Source organism: Oncorhynchus kisutch, linkage group LG7 (assembly GCF_002021735.2).
Source record: "Oncorhynchus kisutch isolate 150728-3 linkage group LG7, Okis_V2, whole genome shotgun sequence".
Taxonomy (NCBI): Eukaryota; Metazoa; Chordata; class Actinopteri; order Salmoniformes; family Salmonidae; genus Oncorhynchus; species Oncorhynchus kisutch.
The window spans coordinates 8,712,516-8,725,477 of NC_034180.2; the positions used below are offsets into that span (position 1 = coordinate 8,712,516).

Genomic DNA, 12,962 nt, shown 5'->3' on the forward strand with positions numbered 1-12,962 from the left:
TGATGAAGACAATAGTGAAGATTAACACTCCATTTGTTTATTGTTGTAGACTCATGGAGGAGGGACTTTTGCTTGACCAAACCAAACCAGGAGACGGAAACCAAAAGGCATTCTAAACGTTTCCAGGATATCACTCCAGTCCCAGAGACGACAATATTTTTGATAACCTGTTTATTAATGGCACACTATACATGAAAGCTTAGCTTTTTTTTTAAAAGCACAATGTCTTTTTGTAGCACATCCGTCAATAATATTGTTAGTGTAGTTTTGCGGTATTGTACAGGCTGTGGAGTTGGTGTTTTTTAGTTTAGCTTCTTGTGTGTGTGGAAGTATTGTGTGAGAGATTATTCAAATGCAGCATGTCATCACTGTTGTTGTTTTTTTAACTACTAATATTGTACAATGCAAGTGTTTGTATATCAATGTCTTTTTACATAGTGGTAATGAGGATCATGGTCGCTACTTACGCTGCACTGGTACATCTAATTCGATTGTGACAAATAACTAGCATAACAGATGATCAACAGGCACTTTTCTCTGTGGAAAACTCCAACCCCAATGTCTATTGACCCTGTTGAAAAATTTGCTTCATGGAATAGAAGAAAAAACTAATTCTGCGTTTAGATTTTTTTTTTTTTAACAGGATCAGTGAAAAGCCAGCTCCCAATGGAGCATTTTACTGTTGTAAATCAAATATGAAATAGCCAGTGCTATGTACTATGATAAGGATGTTCATATTGGTTATTAGTATAACAAGTACTGAGGTGTCTTATGTCAAAGGCAATGCATTACCATAATGGAAAATCTCTATATTGTGGCAACGTTGAGTCATTACTCCTGATTTGAGTTTGGAATACTGTATCCATAGAAAAAAGCGATTCCCTATGACTGTATCTCTATTCGTGAATGCAAACAGAGTTTTATCCCAGAATATTTTGGATTACATTTTGATACAGAGAAATAAAACAACAAAAAGAAGCAGCACTTGTGTTTGTGAGAGCTGTGGGCAAGAGAGAATCAGTTCCAGTAGGGACATGGGTTTGTATCTGGATGTCATTAAGATATCCACTCAGGAAGAAACATTCAAACAAAATACCCAATAATAAATACAATATAAAAACTCAGCAAAAAAAGAAATGTCCTCTCACTGTCAACTGCGTTTATTTTCAGCTAAACTTAACATGTGTAAATATTTGTATGAACATAAGATTCAACAACTGAAACATAAACTGAACATGTTCCACTGACATGTGACTAACAGAAATGGAATAATATGTCCCTGAAAAAGGGTGGGTCAAAATCAAAGTAACAGTCAGTATCTGGTGTGGCCACCAGCTGCATTAAATACTGCAGTGGATCTCATCCTCATGGACAGCACCAGATATGCCAGTTCTTGCTGTGAGATGTTTCCCCACTCTTCCACCAAGGCACCTGCAAGTTCCCGGACATTTCTGGGGGAAATGACCCGAGCCCTCACCCTCCTATCCAACAGGTCCCAAACGTGCTCAATGGGATTGAGATCCGGGCTCTTCGCTGGGCCATGGCAGAACACTGACATTCCTGTCTTGCAGGAAATCACGCACAGAACGAGCAGTATGGCTGGTGGCATTGTCATGCTGGAGGGTCAAGTCAGGATGAGCCTGCAGGAAGGGTACCACATGAGGGAGGAGGATGTCTTCCCTGTATCGCACAGCGTTGAGATAGCCTGCAATGACAACAAGCTCAGTCTGATGATGCTGTGACCCTCCACCTCAAAATCGATCCCGCTCCAGAGTGCAGGTTTTGGTGTAACACTCATTCCTTCGATGATAAACGTGAATCCGACCATCACCCCTGGTGGGACAAAACCGCGGCTCGTCAGTGAAGAGCACTTTTTGCCAGTCCTGTCTGGTCCAGCAATGGTGGGTTTGCGCCCATGGGCGACGTTGTTGCCGGTGATGTCTGGTGAGGACCTGCCTTACAAGAAGGCCTATAAGCCCTTAGTCCAGCCTCTCTCAGCCTATTGCGGACAGTCTGAGCACTGATGGAGGGATTGTGCGTTCCTGGTGTAACTCGGGCAGTTGTTGTTGCCATCATGTGCCTGTCCTGCAGGTGTGATGTTCGAATGTACCGATCCTGTGCAGGTGTTGTTACGCATGGTCTGCCACTGCGAGGACGATCAGCTGTCCGTTCTGTCTCCCTGTAGCACTGTCTTAGGCGTCTCACAGTACGGACATTGCAATTTATTGCCATGGCCACATCTGCAGTCCTCATTTTTACTTGCAGCATGCCTAAGGCACGTTCACGCAGATGAGAATCTTTCTTTTGGTGTTTTTCAGAGCCAGTAGAAAGGACTCTTTAGTGTCCTAAGTTTTCATAACTGTGACCTTAATTGCCTACTATCTGTAAGCTGTTAATGTCTTAACGAACGTTCCACAGGTACATGTTCATTAATTGTTTATGGTTAATTGAAGAAGCATGGGAAACAGTGTTTAAACCCTTTACAATGAAGATCTGTGAAGTTATTTGGATTTTTATGTTTGAAAGACAGGGTCCTGAAAAAGGGACTTTTTTTGATAAGTTTATATATATATATACAGTGGGGAGAACAAGTATTTGATACACTGCCGATTTTGTAGGTTTTCCTACTTACAAAGCATGTAGAGGTCTGTCATTTTTATCATAGGTACACTTCAACTGTGAGAGACGGAATCTAAAACAAAAATCCAGAAAATCTCATTGTATGATTTTTAAGTAATTAATTTGCATTTTATTACATGACATAAGTATTTGATCACCTACCAACCAGTAATAATTCCGGCTCTCACAAACTTGTAGTTTTTCTTTAAGAAGCCCTCCTGTTCTCCACACATTACCTGTATTAACTGCACCTGTTTGAACTTGTTACCTGTATAAAATACACCTGTCCACACACTCAATCAAGCAGACTCCAGGGATACAATTGTAGACCTGCACAAGGTTGGGATGGGCTACAGGACAATAGGCAAGCAGCTTGGTGAGAAGGCAACAACTGTTGGCGGTCAATCACACTCGGTCTGGGGCTCCATGCAAGATCTCACCTCGTGGGGCATCAATGATCATGAGGAAGGTGAGGGATCAGCCCAGAACTACACGGCAGGACCTGGTCAAAGACCTGAAGAGAGCTGGGATCACAGTCTCAAAGAAAACCATTAGTAACACACTACGCCGTCATGGATTAAAATCCTGCAGCGCACGCAAGGTCCCCCTGCCCAAGCCAGCGCATGTCCAGGCCTGTCTGAAGTTTGCCAATGACCATCTGGATGATCCAGAGGAGGAATGGGAGAAGGTCATGTGGTCTGATGAGACAAAAATAGAGCTTTTTGGTCTAAACTCCACTCGCCGTGTTTGGAGGAAGAAGAAGGATGAGTACAACCCCAAAAACACCATCCCAACCGTGAAGCATGGAGGTGGAAACATAATTCTTTGGGGATGCTTTTCTGCAAAGGGGACATGACGACTGCACCGTATTGAGGGGAGGATGGATGGGGCCATTGAAGATGGGTCATGGCTGGGTCTTCCAGCATGACAACGACCCGAAACACACAGCCAGGGCAACTAAGGAGTGGCTCCGTAAGAAGCATCTCAAGGTCCTGGAGTGGCCTAGCCAGTCTCCAGACCTGAACCCAATAGAAAATCTTTGGAGGGAGCTGAAAGTCCGTATTGCCCAGCGACAGCCCCGAAACCTGAAGGATCTGGAGAAGGTCTGTATGGAGGAGTGGGCCAAAATCCCTGCTGCAGTGTGTGCAAACCTGGTCAAGAACTACAGGAAACGTATGATCACTGTAATTGAAAACAAAGGTTTCTGTACCAAATATTAAGTTCTGCTTTTCTGATGCAAATTAATTACTTAAAAAATCATACAATGTGATTTTCTGGATTTTTGTTTTAGATTCCGTCTCTCACAGTTGAAGTGTACCTATGATGAAAAATTACAGACACCTACATGCTTTGTAAGTAGGAAAACCTGCAAAATCGGCAGTGTATCAAATACTTGTTCTCCCCACTGTATATATATATATACACAGTACCAGTCAAATGTTTGGACACACCTACTCATTCAAGGGTTTTTCTTTATTTGTACTATTTTCTACATTGTAGAATACATTTTGATGTCTTCACTATTATTGTAGAATAATAGTAAAGACATCAAATATTTTAGAAAAAGCTGTTGCGCAGCAACTCACGGCCTTCCTCAAGACAATGTATACGAAACGCTTCAGTCTGGTTTTAGACCCCATTATAGTGTGGCCAATGTGAAATGGCTAGCAAGTTAGCGGTGGTGCGCGCTAATATTGTTTCAGTCGGTGACATCACTCGCTCTGAGACCTAGAAGTAGTTGTTCCCCTTGCTCTGCAAGGGCCGTGGCTTTTGTGGCGCGATGGGTAACGATGCTTCGTGAGTGACTGTGGTTGGGTCCCTGGTTTGAGCCCAGGTTGGGGCGAGGAGAGGGATGGAAGCCATACTGTTACGATAGCACTGAGATTGCACTTGTGAAGGTGGTAAATTACCTTTTAAGGGCGTCAGACCGAGGCTCTGCATCTGTCCTCGTGCTCCTAGACTTTAGTACTGCTTTTGATACCATCGATCACCATATTCTTTTGGAGAGATTGGAAACCCAAATTGGTCTACACGGACAAGTTCTGGCCTGGTTTAGATTTGATCTGTCTGGAAAAGATACTGTATGTTTGTCTCTGTAGATGGTTTGTCCTCTGACAAATCAACTGTACATTTCGGTGTTCCTCAAGGCTCCGTTTTAGGACCACTATTGTTTTCCCTATATATTCTACCTTTTGGTGATGTCATTCGGAAACATAATGTTAACTTTCACTGCTATGCGGACGACACATAGCTGTACATTTCGATGAAACATGGTGAAGCCCCAAAACTGCCCTCCCTAGAAGCCTGTGTTTCAGATGTAAGGAAGTGGATGGTGGCAAATGTTCTACTTTTAAACTTGGACAAAACAGAGATGCTAGTTCTTAGGTCCCAAGAAACAAAGAGATCTTCTGTTGGATCTGACAATTCATCTTGATGGTTGTACAGTTGTCTCAAATAAAACTGTGAAGGACCTCAGCGTTACTCTGGACCCTGATCTCTCTTTTGATGAACATATCAAAACTGTTTCAAGGACAGCTATTTTCCCTCTACGTAACATTGCAAAAATCTTTAACTTTCTGTACAAAATTGATGCTAACCTACAAAGCATTAAATGGTCTTGCTCCTACCTATCTTTCCGATTTGGTCCTGCCGTAAAACCTTGAAATCAGCCCTTGCCTTAACAGGATTCCAGTATAGAGAGGCTAGCACTGGAGTAATATGATCATTTTTTTTGGTTTTAGTCAAGATTCTAGCAGCCATGTTTAGCACTAACTGAAGTTTATTTAGTGCTTTATCTGGGTAGCCGGAAAGTAGAGCACTGCAGTAATTGAACCTAGAAGAGACAAAAGCATGGATTCATTTTTCTGCTCGAACGCTACGGTCACAAGGCGCAGGCCTCCTTATTGTCCCTAGAATTTCTAAGCAAACAGCTGGAGGCAGGGCTTTCTCCTATAGAGCTCCATTCTTATGGAATGGTCTGCCTATCTATGTCTGAGACGCAGACTCGGTCTCGACCTGTAAGTCTTTATTGAAGACTCATCTATTCAGTAGGTCCTATGATTTAGTGTAGTCTGGCCCAGGGGTGTGAAGGTGAACGGAAAGGCACTATAGCAACGAACCGCCCTTGCTGTCTCTGCCTGGCTCTCCACTGGGATTCTCTGCCTCAAACTGACATTTACTCCTTAGGTGCTGACCTGCTGCACCCTCTACAACCACTGTGATTATTATTATTTGCCCCTGCTGGTCATCTATGAACATTTGAACAGCTTGGCCATGTTCTGTTATAATCTCCACCCAGCCCAGCCAGGAGAGGATTGGCCACCCCTCATAGCCTTGTTCCTCTCTAGGTTTCTTCCTAGGTTCTGGCCTTTCTAGGGAATTTTTCCTAGCCACTGTGTTTCTACACCTGCATTGCTTGCTGTTTGGGGTTTTAGGCTGGGTATAAGGGTACAAGGCGAGACCCAGATGCAGACACAGGATGGTTAGAGTCTTAGTTGTTTATTTAATCCCAAAGGAGTAGGCAAGAGAATGATTGCAGACAGGCAAAAGGTCAAACCCGGATTCTGAGTCCATGAAGTACAGAGTGACAGACAGGCTCGATGTCAGGGCAGGCAGAAGGGTCAGGCAGGCAGGTACGGAGTCCAGAAAAAAACAGCAAGGGTCAAAACCGGGAAGAACAGACAACAGGAGCATGGGAAAAACACGCTCGTTGACTTGAAAACATACAGGACAAACTGGAACAGAGAGACAGGAAGCACAGGGATAAATACACTGGGGAAAATAAGCGACACCTGGAGGAGGTGGAGACAATCACAAGAACAGGTGAAACAGAACAGGGCGTGACACTGGGTTTCTGTACAGCACTTTGTGACATCAGCTGATGTAAGAAGGGCTTCATAAATACATTTGATTGATTTGATTGAAAACTATGAAATAACACATGGAATGATGTAGTAACCAAAAAGTGTTAAAAACAAATCTAAATATATTTTACATTCTTCAAAATGTCCACCCTTTGCCTTGATGACAGCTTTGCACACTCTTGGCATTCTCTCAATAAGCTTCACCTGGAATGCTTTTCCATCAGTCTTGAAGGAGTTCCCACATATGATGAGCAGACTACTTCTCCTTCACTCTGCGGTCCAACTCATCCCAAACCATCTCAATTGGATTAAGGTTGGGTGATTGGAGGCCAAGTCATCTGATGCAGCACACCTTCTTGGTCAGATAGCCCTTACACAGCCTGGATGTGTGATGGGTCATTGTCCTGTTGGAAAACAAATGATAGTCCCACTAAGCCCAAACCAGATGGGATGGCATATCGCTGCAGAATGCTGTGGTAGCCATGCAGGTTAAGTATACCTTGAATTCTAAATAAATCACTGACAGTGTCACAAGCAAAGCACCCCCACACCATCACACCTCCTCCTCCATGCTTCACGGTGGGAACCACACATGCGGAGATCATCTGTTCACCTACTCTGCGTCTCACAAAGACACAGCGGTTGGAACCAAAAATCACAAATTTGGACTCATCAGACCAAAGGACAGATTTCCACCGGTCTAATGTCCATTACTTGTTTCTTGGCCAATTCAAGTCTAGTCTCTTCTTATTATTGGTGTCCTTCAGTAGTAGTTTCTTTGCAGCAATTCGACCACGAAGGCCTGATTCACGCAGTCTCCTCTGAACAGTTGATGTTGAGATGTTTCTGTGAAGTATTTATTTTGGGCGGCAATTTCTGAGGCTGGTAACTCTAATGAACGTATCCTCTGCAGCAGAGGTAACTCTGGGTCTTCCTTTCCTGTTGCTGTCCTCATGAGAGACAGTTTCGTCATAGCACTTAATGGTTTTTGCGATTGCACTTGAAGAAAGTTCCGTATTGACTGACCTTCAGGTCTTAAAGTAATGATGGACTGTCGTTTCTCTTTGCTTATATGAGCTGTTCTTGCCATAATATGGACTTGGTATTTTACCAAATAGGGCTATATTTTGTATACCACCCCAACCTTGTCACAGCACACAACACAGCATTAAGAAGGAAATACATTTCACAAATGAACTTTTAACAATGCACATCTGTTAATTGAAATGCATTCCAGGTGACTACCCCCATGAAGCTGGTTGAGAGAATGCCAAGAGTGTGCAAAGCTGTCATCAAGGCAAAGGGTGGCTACTTTGAAGAATATAAAATATAAAATCTATTTTGATTTGTTTAACACTTTTTGGGTTACTACATGATTCCATATGTGTTATTTTATAGTTTTGATGTCTTCACTATTATTCTACATTGTAGAAAATAGTTAAAATAAAGAAAAATCCTGGAATGAGTATGTGTGTCCAAACTTTTGACTGGTACTGTATACCCAACAATAAAATAATATATTTAATGAAATTCTAATTGTGATGTTATTGTGAAGTATTAACTTGGAAATAGCCCCCTATCAGACTAGGGTTCAAAGTATTTGTTTTTCTGTCAAATGCATTAGCTGCACTTGATTGATCTCAACTGATGTAAAGAAAGAAATGGAATAGTCCCAAAAGTGCCATCCCCACAAATCTGGCACTCCAGTCTATTTCACTCAAAATATTTGAAAGAAAATAAATTGGAACCCAGCTCTGTCCTGTATGAGTTTGAATATTCCTATCTCTTGTTTTCCTCTACCCTCTGGTGGACATCGGCAATAAATCCCTGATGCCCATGACCCCCATCCTGTCGTATTCAACCCCTTTGTTATGATCTAAATAAGTCTAAGTCTAAACTAGTCTAAATAAGCCTAACCAGAATAGAAAGAGGAGTGGGAGGCCCCGGTGCACAACTGAGCAAGAGGACAAGTACATTAGAGTGTCTAGTTTGAGAAACAGACGCCTCACAAGTCCTCAACTGGCAGCTTCATTAAATAGTACCTGCAATACACCAGTCTCAACGTCAACAGTGAATAGGCGACTCTGGGAAGCTGGCCTTCTAGGCAGAGTTGCAAAGAAAAAGCCATATCTCAGACTGGCCAATAAAAAGAAAAGATTAAGATGGGCAAAAGAACACAGTCACTGGACAGAGGAATTCTGCCTAGAAGGCCAGCATCCCAGAATCGCCTCTTCAGCGTTGACGTTGAGACTGGTCAACAGTCCTGAATGGTGACACAAACAACAAAACAGGAAACAATCACCCACCAAACACAGGTGGGAAAAGGCTACCTAAGTATGATTCTCAATCAGAGACAACTAATGACACCTGCCTCTGATTGAGAACCATACCAGGCCAAAAACAAAACACAACATAGAAAAACGAACATAATAGACAACCCACCCAACTCACGCCCTGACCATGCTAAAACAAAGACATAGCAAAAGAACTAAGGTCAGAACGCGACACATATATAAAATAAATAAAATACTTTGTTATTATAGGGTACTGTCCGTAAAAATATATATTTTGAGTTCGTGCTGTAACACAACAACATCTGGAATAAGTCAAGGGGCATGACTACTTTCTGAAGGCACTGTACCATCAGCTCAAAAGAAAAGTATGTATTTTATCATGTTCAGTCACTTTTCAGTCACTTTCCTAAACCAACAACCAGCTTATAGGCACATTATTTCCCTTATCACACACTGTCTTAGATCCACAGCCAGCTTCAAGGAAAAGTATGCCCTTTATCGAAGTGCAGTACTGTGGAACCAGCTCAAAGGCTGAGTATGTCCTTTACCACATTCACTTATACAGTATCAACAACCAGCTTAAAGGCTGAGTATGTCCTTTACCACATTCACTTATACAGTATCAACAACCAGCTTAAAGGCTGAGTATGTCCTTTACCACATTCACTTATACAGTATCAACAACCAGCTTAAAGGCTGAGTATGTCCTTTACCACATTCACTTATACAGTATCAACAACCAGCTTAAAGGCTGAGTATGTCCTTTACCACATTCACTTATACAGTATCAACAACCAGCTTAAAGGCTGAGTATGTCCTTTACCACATTCACTTATACAGTATCAACAACCAGCTTAAAGGCTGAGTATGTCCTTTACCACATTCACTTATACAGTATCAACAACCAGCTTAAAGGCTGAGTATGTCCTTTACCACATTCACTTATACAGTATCAACAACCAGCTTAAAGGCTGAGTATGTCCTTTACCACATTCACTTATACAGTATCAACAACCAGCTTAAAGGCTGAGTATGTCCTTTACCACATTCACTTATACAGTATCAACAACGAGCTTAAAGGCTGAGTATGTCCTTTACCACATTCACTTATACAGTATCAACAACCAGCTTAAAGGCTGAGTATGTCCTTTACCACATTCACTTATACAGTATCAACAACCAGCTCAAAGGCTGAGTATGTCCTTTACCACATTCACTTATACAGTATCAACAACCAGCTCAAAGGCTGAGTATGTCCTTTACCACATTCACTTATACAGTATCAACAACCAGCTCAAAGGCTGAGTATGTCCTTTACCACATTCACTTATGCAGTATCAACAACCAGCTTAAAGTCCTTTTTCACAATAACCTACATCCACAACCAGATCAAAGGAAAAGTAAGTGCTTTAACACATTCACGTATACAGTATCAACAACAAGCTTAAATATGCACAATAAATAAATCACTCTGCCGTTTCCTGGTTGCTAAAATTCTAATAGTTTGCCTAATTTCAGTTTTTGACCAAAAAAAAGCAAGTATAGTGTTGAGAATCATTATACCATCTAAACCGCTGTGAAATATCTTTTCCACATCCCAAAATATTGTATTTTTAGCTGTTTGAAGGTGGTGTACAAAACCTGAAAGTAAAAGATGCCAAAATGAAATGTAATAATGGGAAGCATAGAAATAATGCACATACAAAAGATTTACCGCTTTTTATACTTGCTTTGAATGAGAATGACAGATCTATAACTCACATTTCTATGTGAATTTGGTCAGGTCGCCCAAAAAGTTACATATTGCAGCTTTAAAGAAAGATTAAGTCCTTTGTTTAATCAGTATTTGTGATTGACAGGAGAGATGACGAGAGGGGCTGCGTTTTTACCACTATCATCACTACAGGGACTGAAGAATGGGTAGATTTTCTCTGTAAAGATGCAGCAAGTGAAAGAGTAGATATGAGACCTGGCCTCCACATTATAAAAAGAGACCACACCCTCCTCATAATCCACAAACACACCCACCTTCTGGGGCTTCTCGCTCAGGGAGAGACGGATTTGCGGTGAGGCACAGGCTGTGTACTCATTCCCATCCCTTAGCATCATAGTCCAAACTCCATGTTCAGGGCTCAGTGTGATATCCCCCTTCCTGTCAGTGGACTCTCTGGCAACTCCTAAATCCCACCTAGTCTTACCCTTAACCGTCACCTCATAGTAAAATCTCCCTGAGGAGAAGCCATTCTTTCCAAGGAGAACGGTAAAACGATCAAACCTTTTTGGATTGTCCGGAAGATTCAGTTCCGTGTCTCCAGTTCTCACTTGTTTCCCATTGTCAGACAGGATGAGAAAGAGATTTGCTGTATCAGGGTCCAGAGTCACATCCACTGCATACTGCTGAATCCTCTTCAGTTTGACCTCAGGCAGCTTCTCCATCTCTTTATTCAATGTCTCCTCCAGCTGAGACACAGCTCTCCTCACAGCCCTGTGAACACTGATCTCAGACCAGTCCTTGGTGGGTGGAGGGGTGCACACCACGGATGTGAAGCTCTGGAGAAGTTGGAGGTGGTCCTCAGTGTGTGAGAGCTGCTTCAGCTCAGTGCTTCTTCTCTTTAGCTCAGTGATTTCCTGCTCTAGTTCTTTAATGAGCCCTTCAGCCTGCCTCTCTACTGCTTTCTGCTTCTCCTCAACCTCCTCAATGAGCCGAGCTTGGCCTTTCTCAATGGATCGTACCAGAGCAGTTAAGACCTTTATGCTGTCTGCTATCTCCCTCTTTGCATCTCTTTTGCTGAGATGTACTGAGAGTTTAATCTCTTTAACTTTCTGCAGTAGCTCCTGGATAATCCTCTGCACTTCTGCCTCAGTTTTCCCCAGCTGAGCCTTCCTCTCTCCACACTCGTCCTCTATTGGAACAGTGTCATGAGTCTTGTGGTCTGTTTCAGTGCAGAACTGACACACACACGTCTGGTCAGTCCTACAGAACAGCTCCAGGAGTCTGTCGTGCTTCTTACAGATCCTGTCTTCCAGGTTCTCCACAGGGTCGATCAGCTTGTGTCTCTTGAATGCTGGGGATATTTGATGAGGCTCTAGGTGAGTCTTACAGTAAGATGCCAGACACACCTGGCATGACTTCAGGGCCTTGCGCTTCGTCCCAGTGCATACGTCACAGTGCACTTTTCCAGGTTTGGCAGGGGACTCATCTTTACCTGTGTCTCTCAACAATTTATAATTCTCTATAATCTCTCTGAAGGTTGTGTTGACACGAAGCTTAGTTTGCTTGGATAATTTCTCCTGACACAGTGGACATTGACACAGGTCGTTGCTATCCCAGTACTTTGTTATACAGGCCATGCAGAAGTTGTGTCCACACGAAGTGGTGACTGGCTCAGTGAACACATCCAGACAGATAGAGCACAGAAACTGCTCTTCAGACAGGAGACTGCTGGAGGAAGCCATATCTAGAAAGAGAAGGAGGAACTATAAATGATTTCCTGGAATGAGTCAGCTCTTGATAGTTTCAGTGCCATCAACATGGCATTAAGGGATACAAACCAATCCTGTTTAACCACACAACATACATTATGCATTAATACATTTACAAAATATAGCTTAACTGTAGTACAGTATAGTATAGTATAGTCTAGTATAGGTACTGTAGAAAAGAAAACAGTTAGAATATAATAAGTTACACAATATAATTTATCTTCACCTGCCCTGGTAAATCTCTACTCACTTGTGTGTGAGAGAGAGTGTGGGTTCTCTCTGATCTTTTTGACTGTAGTATCAAAAAAGCCCTGGAGACAGCTTAGAGATAGCTTGCTCTTTTGCTGTTCATACGTCTATCCACTTAAGTTTCACTTTAGCAACTTGACATCAACATGCTCCTCCCCACCCAGTGCTGCTCTGCACTCTGCAACAGAATTAACCCTTCACGTTGCTGATCTCTCTCTTCTATCTTGATACATTGTTTAACCATCTAAAATCAAACCAGGTTGAACATCTTTAAACAGGAATGATCTAGGTAAAACAAGTGTGAATCAGAAATGTTAAACAAGGAATTATTGCAGATGTATGGAACGTTTTCCAAAGACAAAAAAAAACAAAAACAGAATTTAAGTTCATGGGGATGAACAAATAAACACAGTCTAGGTAGATTTGAACTTGCCTGATGACTCACACAGAATTA

General features: G+C 42.2%; 2 protein-coding genes across 3 annotated transcripts in view; one reads left to right on the forward strand and one right to left on the reverse strand.

Annotated features, from left to right (window-relative positions):
• LOC109894154 (choline transporter-like protein 1) overlaps positions 1–981 on the forward strand; it is a 38,497-nt gene extending 37,516 nt beyond the window's left edge. The window contains exon 16 of the mRNA XM_020487397.2: positions 50–981. Coding sequence (XP_020342986.1) covers positions 50–76 — 27 coding nt within the window. The 3' untranslated portion in view covers positions 77–981. The remainder of the gene's footprint in view (positions 1–49) is intronic.
• A 9,499-nt stretch (positions 982–10,480) lies between these two features.
• LOC109893849 (E3 ubiquitin-protein ligase TRIM21-like) lies at positions 10,481–12,622 on the reverse strand. Of its 2 annotated transcripts, none has more exons than XM_020487049.2 (2): positions 12,510–12,622; positions 10,481–12,234 (listed from the first exon to the last, which is right to left on the reverse strand). In XM_020487049.2, exon 2 carries the CDS (start codon positions 12,230–12,232, stop codon positions 10,616–10,618), a length of 1,617 nt encoding a protein of 538 aa, XP_020342638.1. In that variant the 5' UTR covers positions 12,233–12,234; positions 12,510–12,622; the 3' UTR covers positions 10,481–10,615. The 2 variants fall into 2 exon arrangements, with proteins under 2 accessions (XP_020342638.1, XP_020342637.1); XM_020487048.2 differs by having other exon boundaries at positions 12,486–12,622.
• Positions 12,623–12,962: the final 340 nt, after the last annotated feature.

Excerpts from the sequence above, each read along its gene's own strand:
- LOC109893849 (XM_020487049.2), bottom strand. The coding sequence starts at position 12,232 with ATGGCTTCCTCCAGCAGTCTCCTGTCTGAAGAGCAGTTTCTGTGCTCT.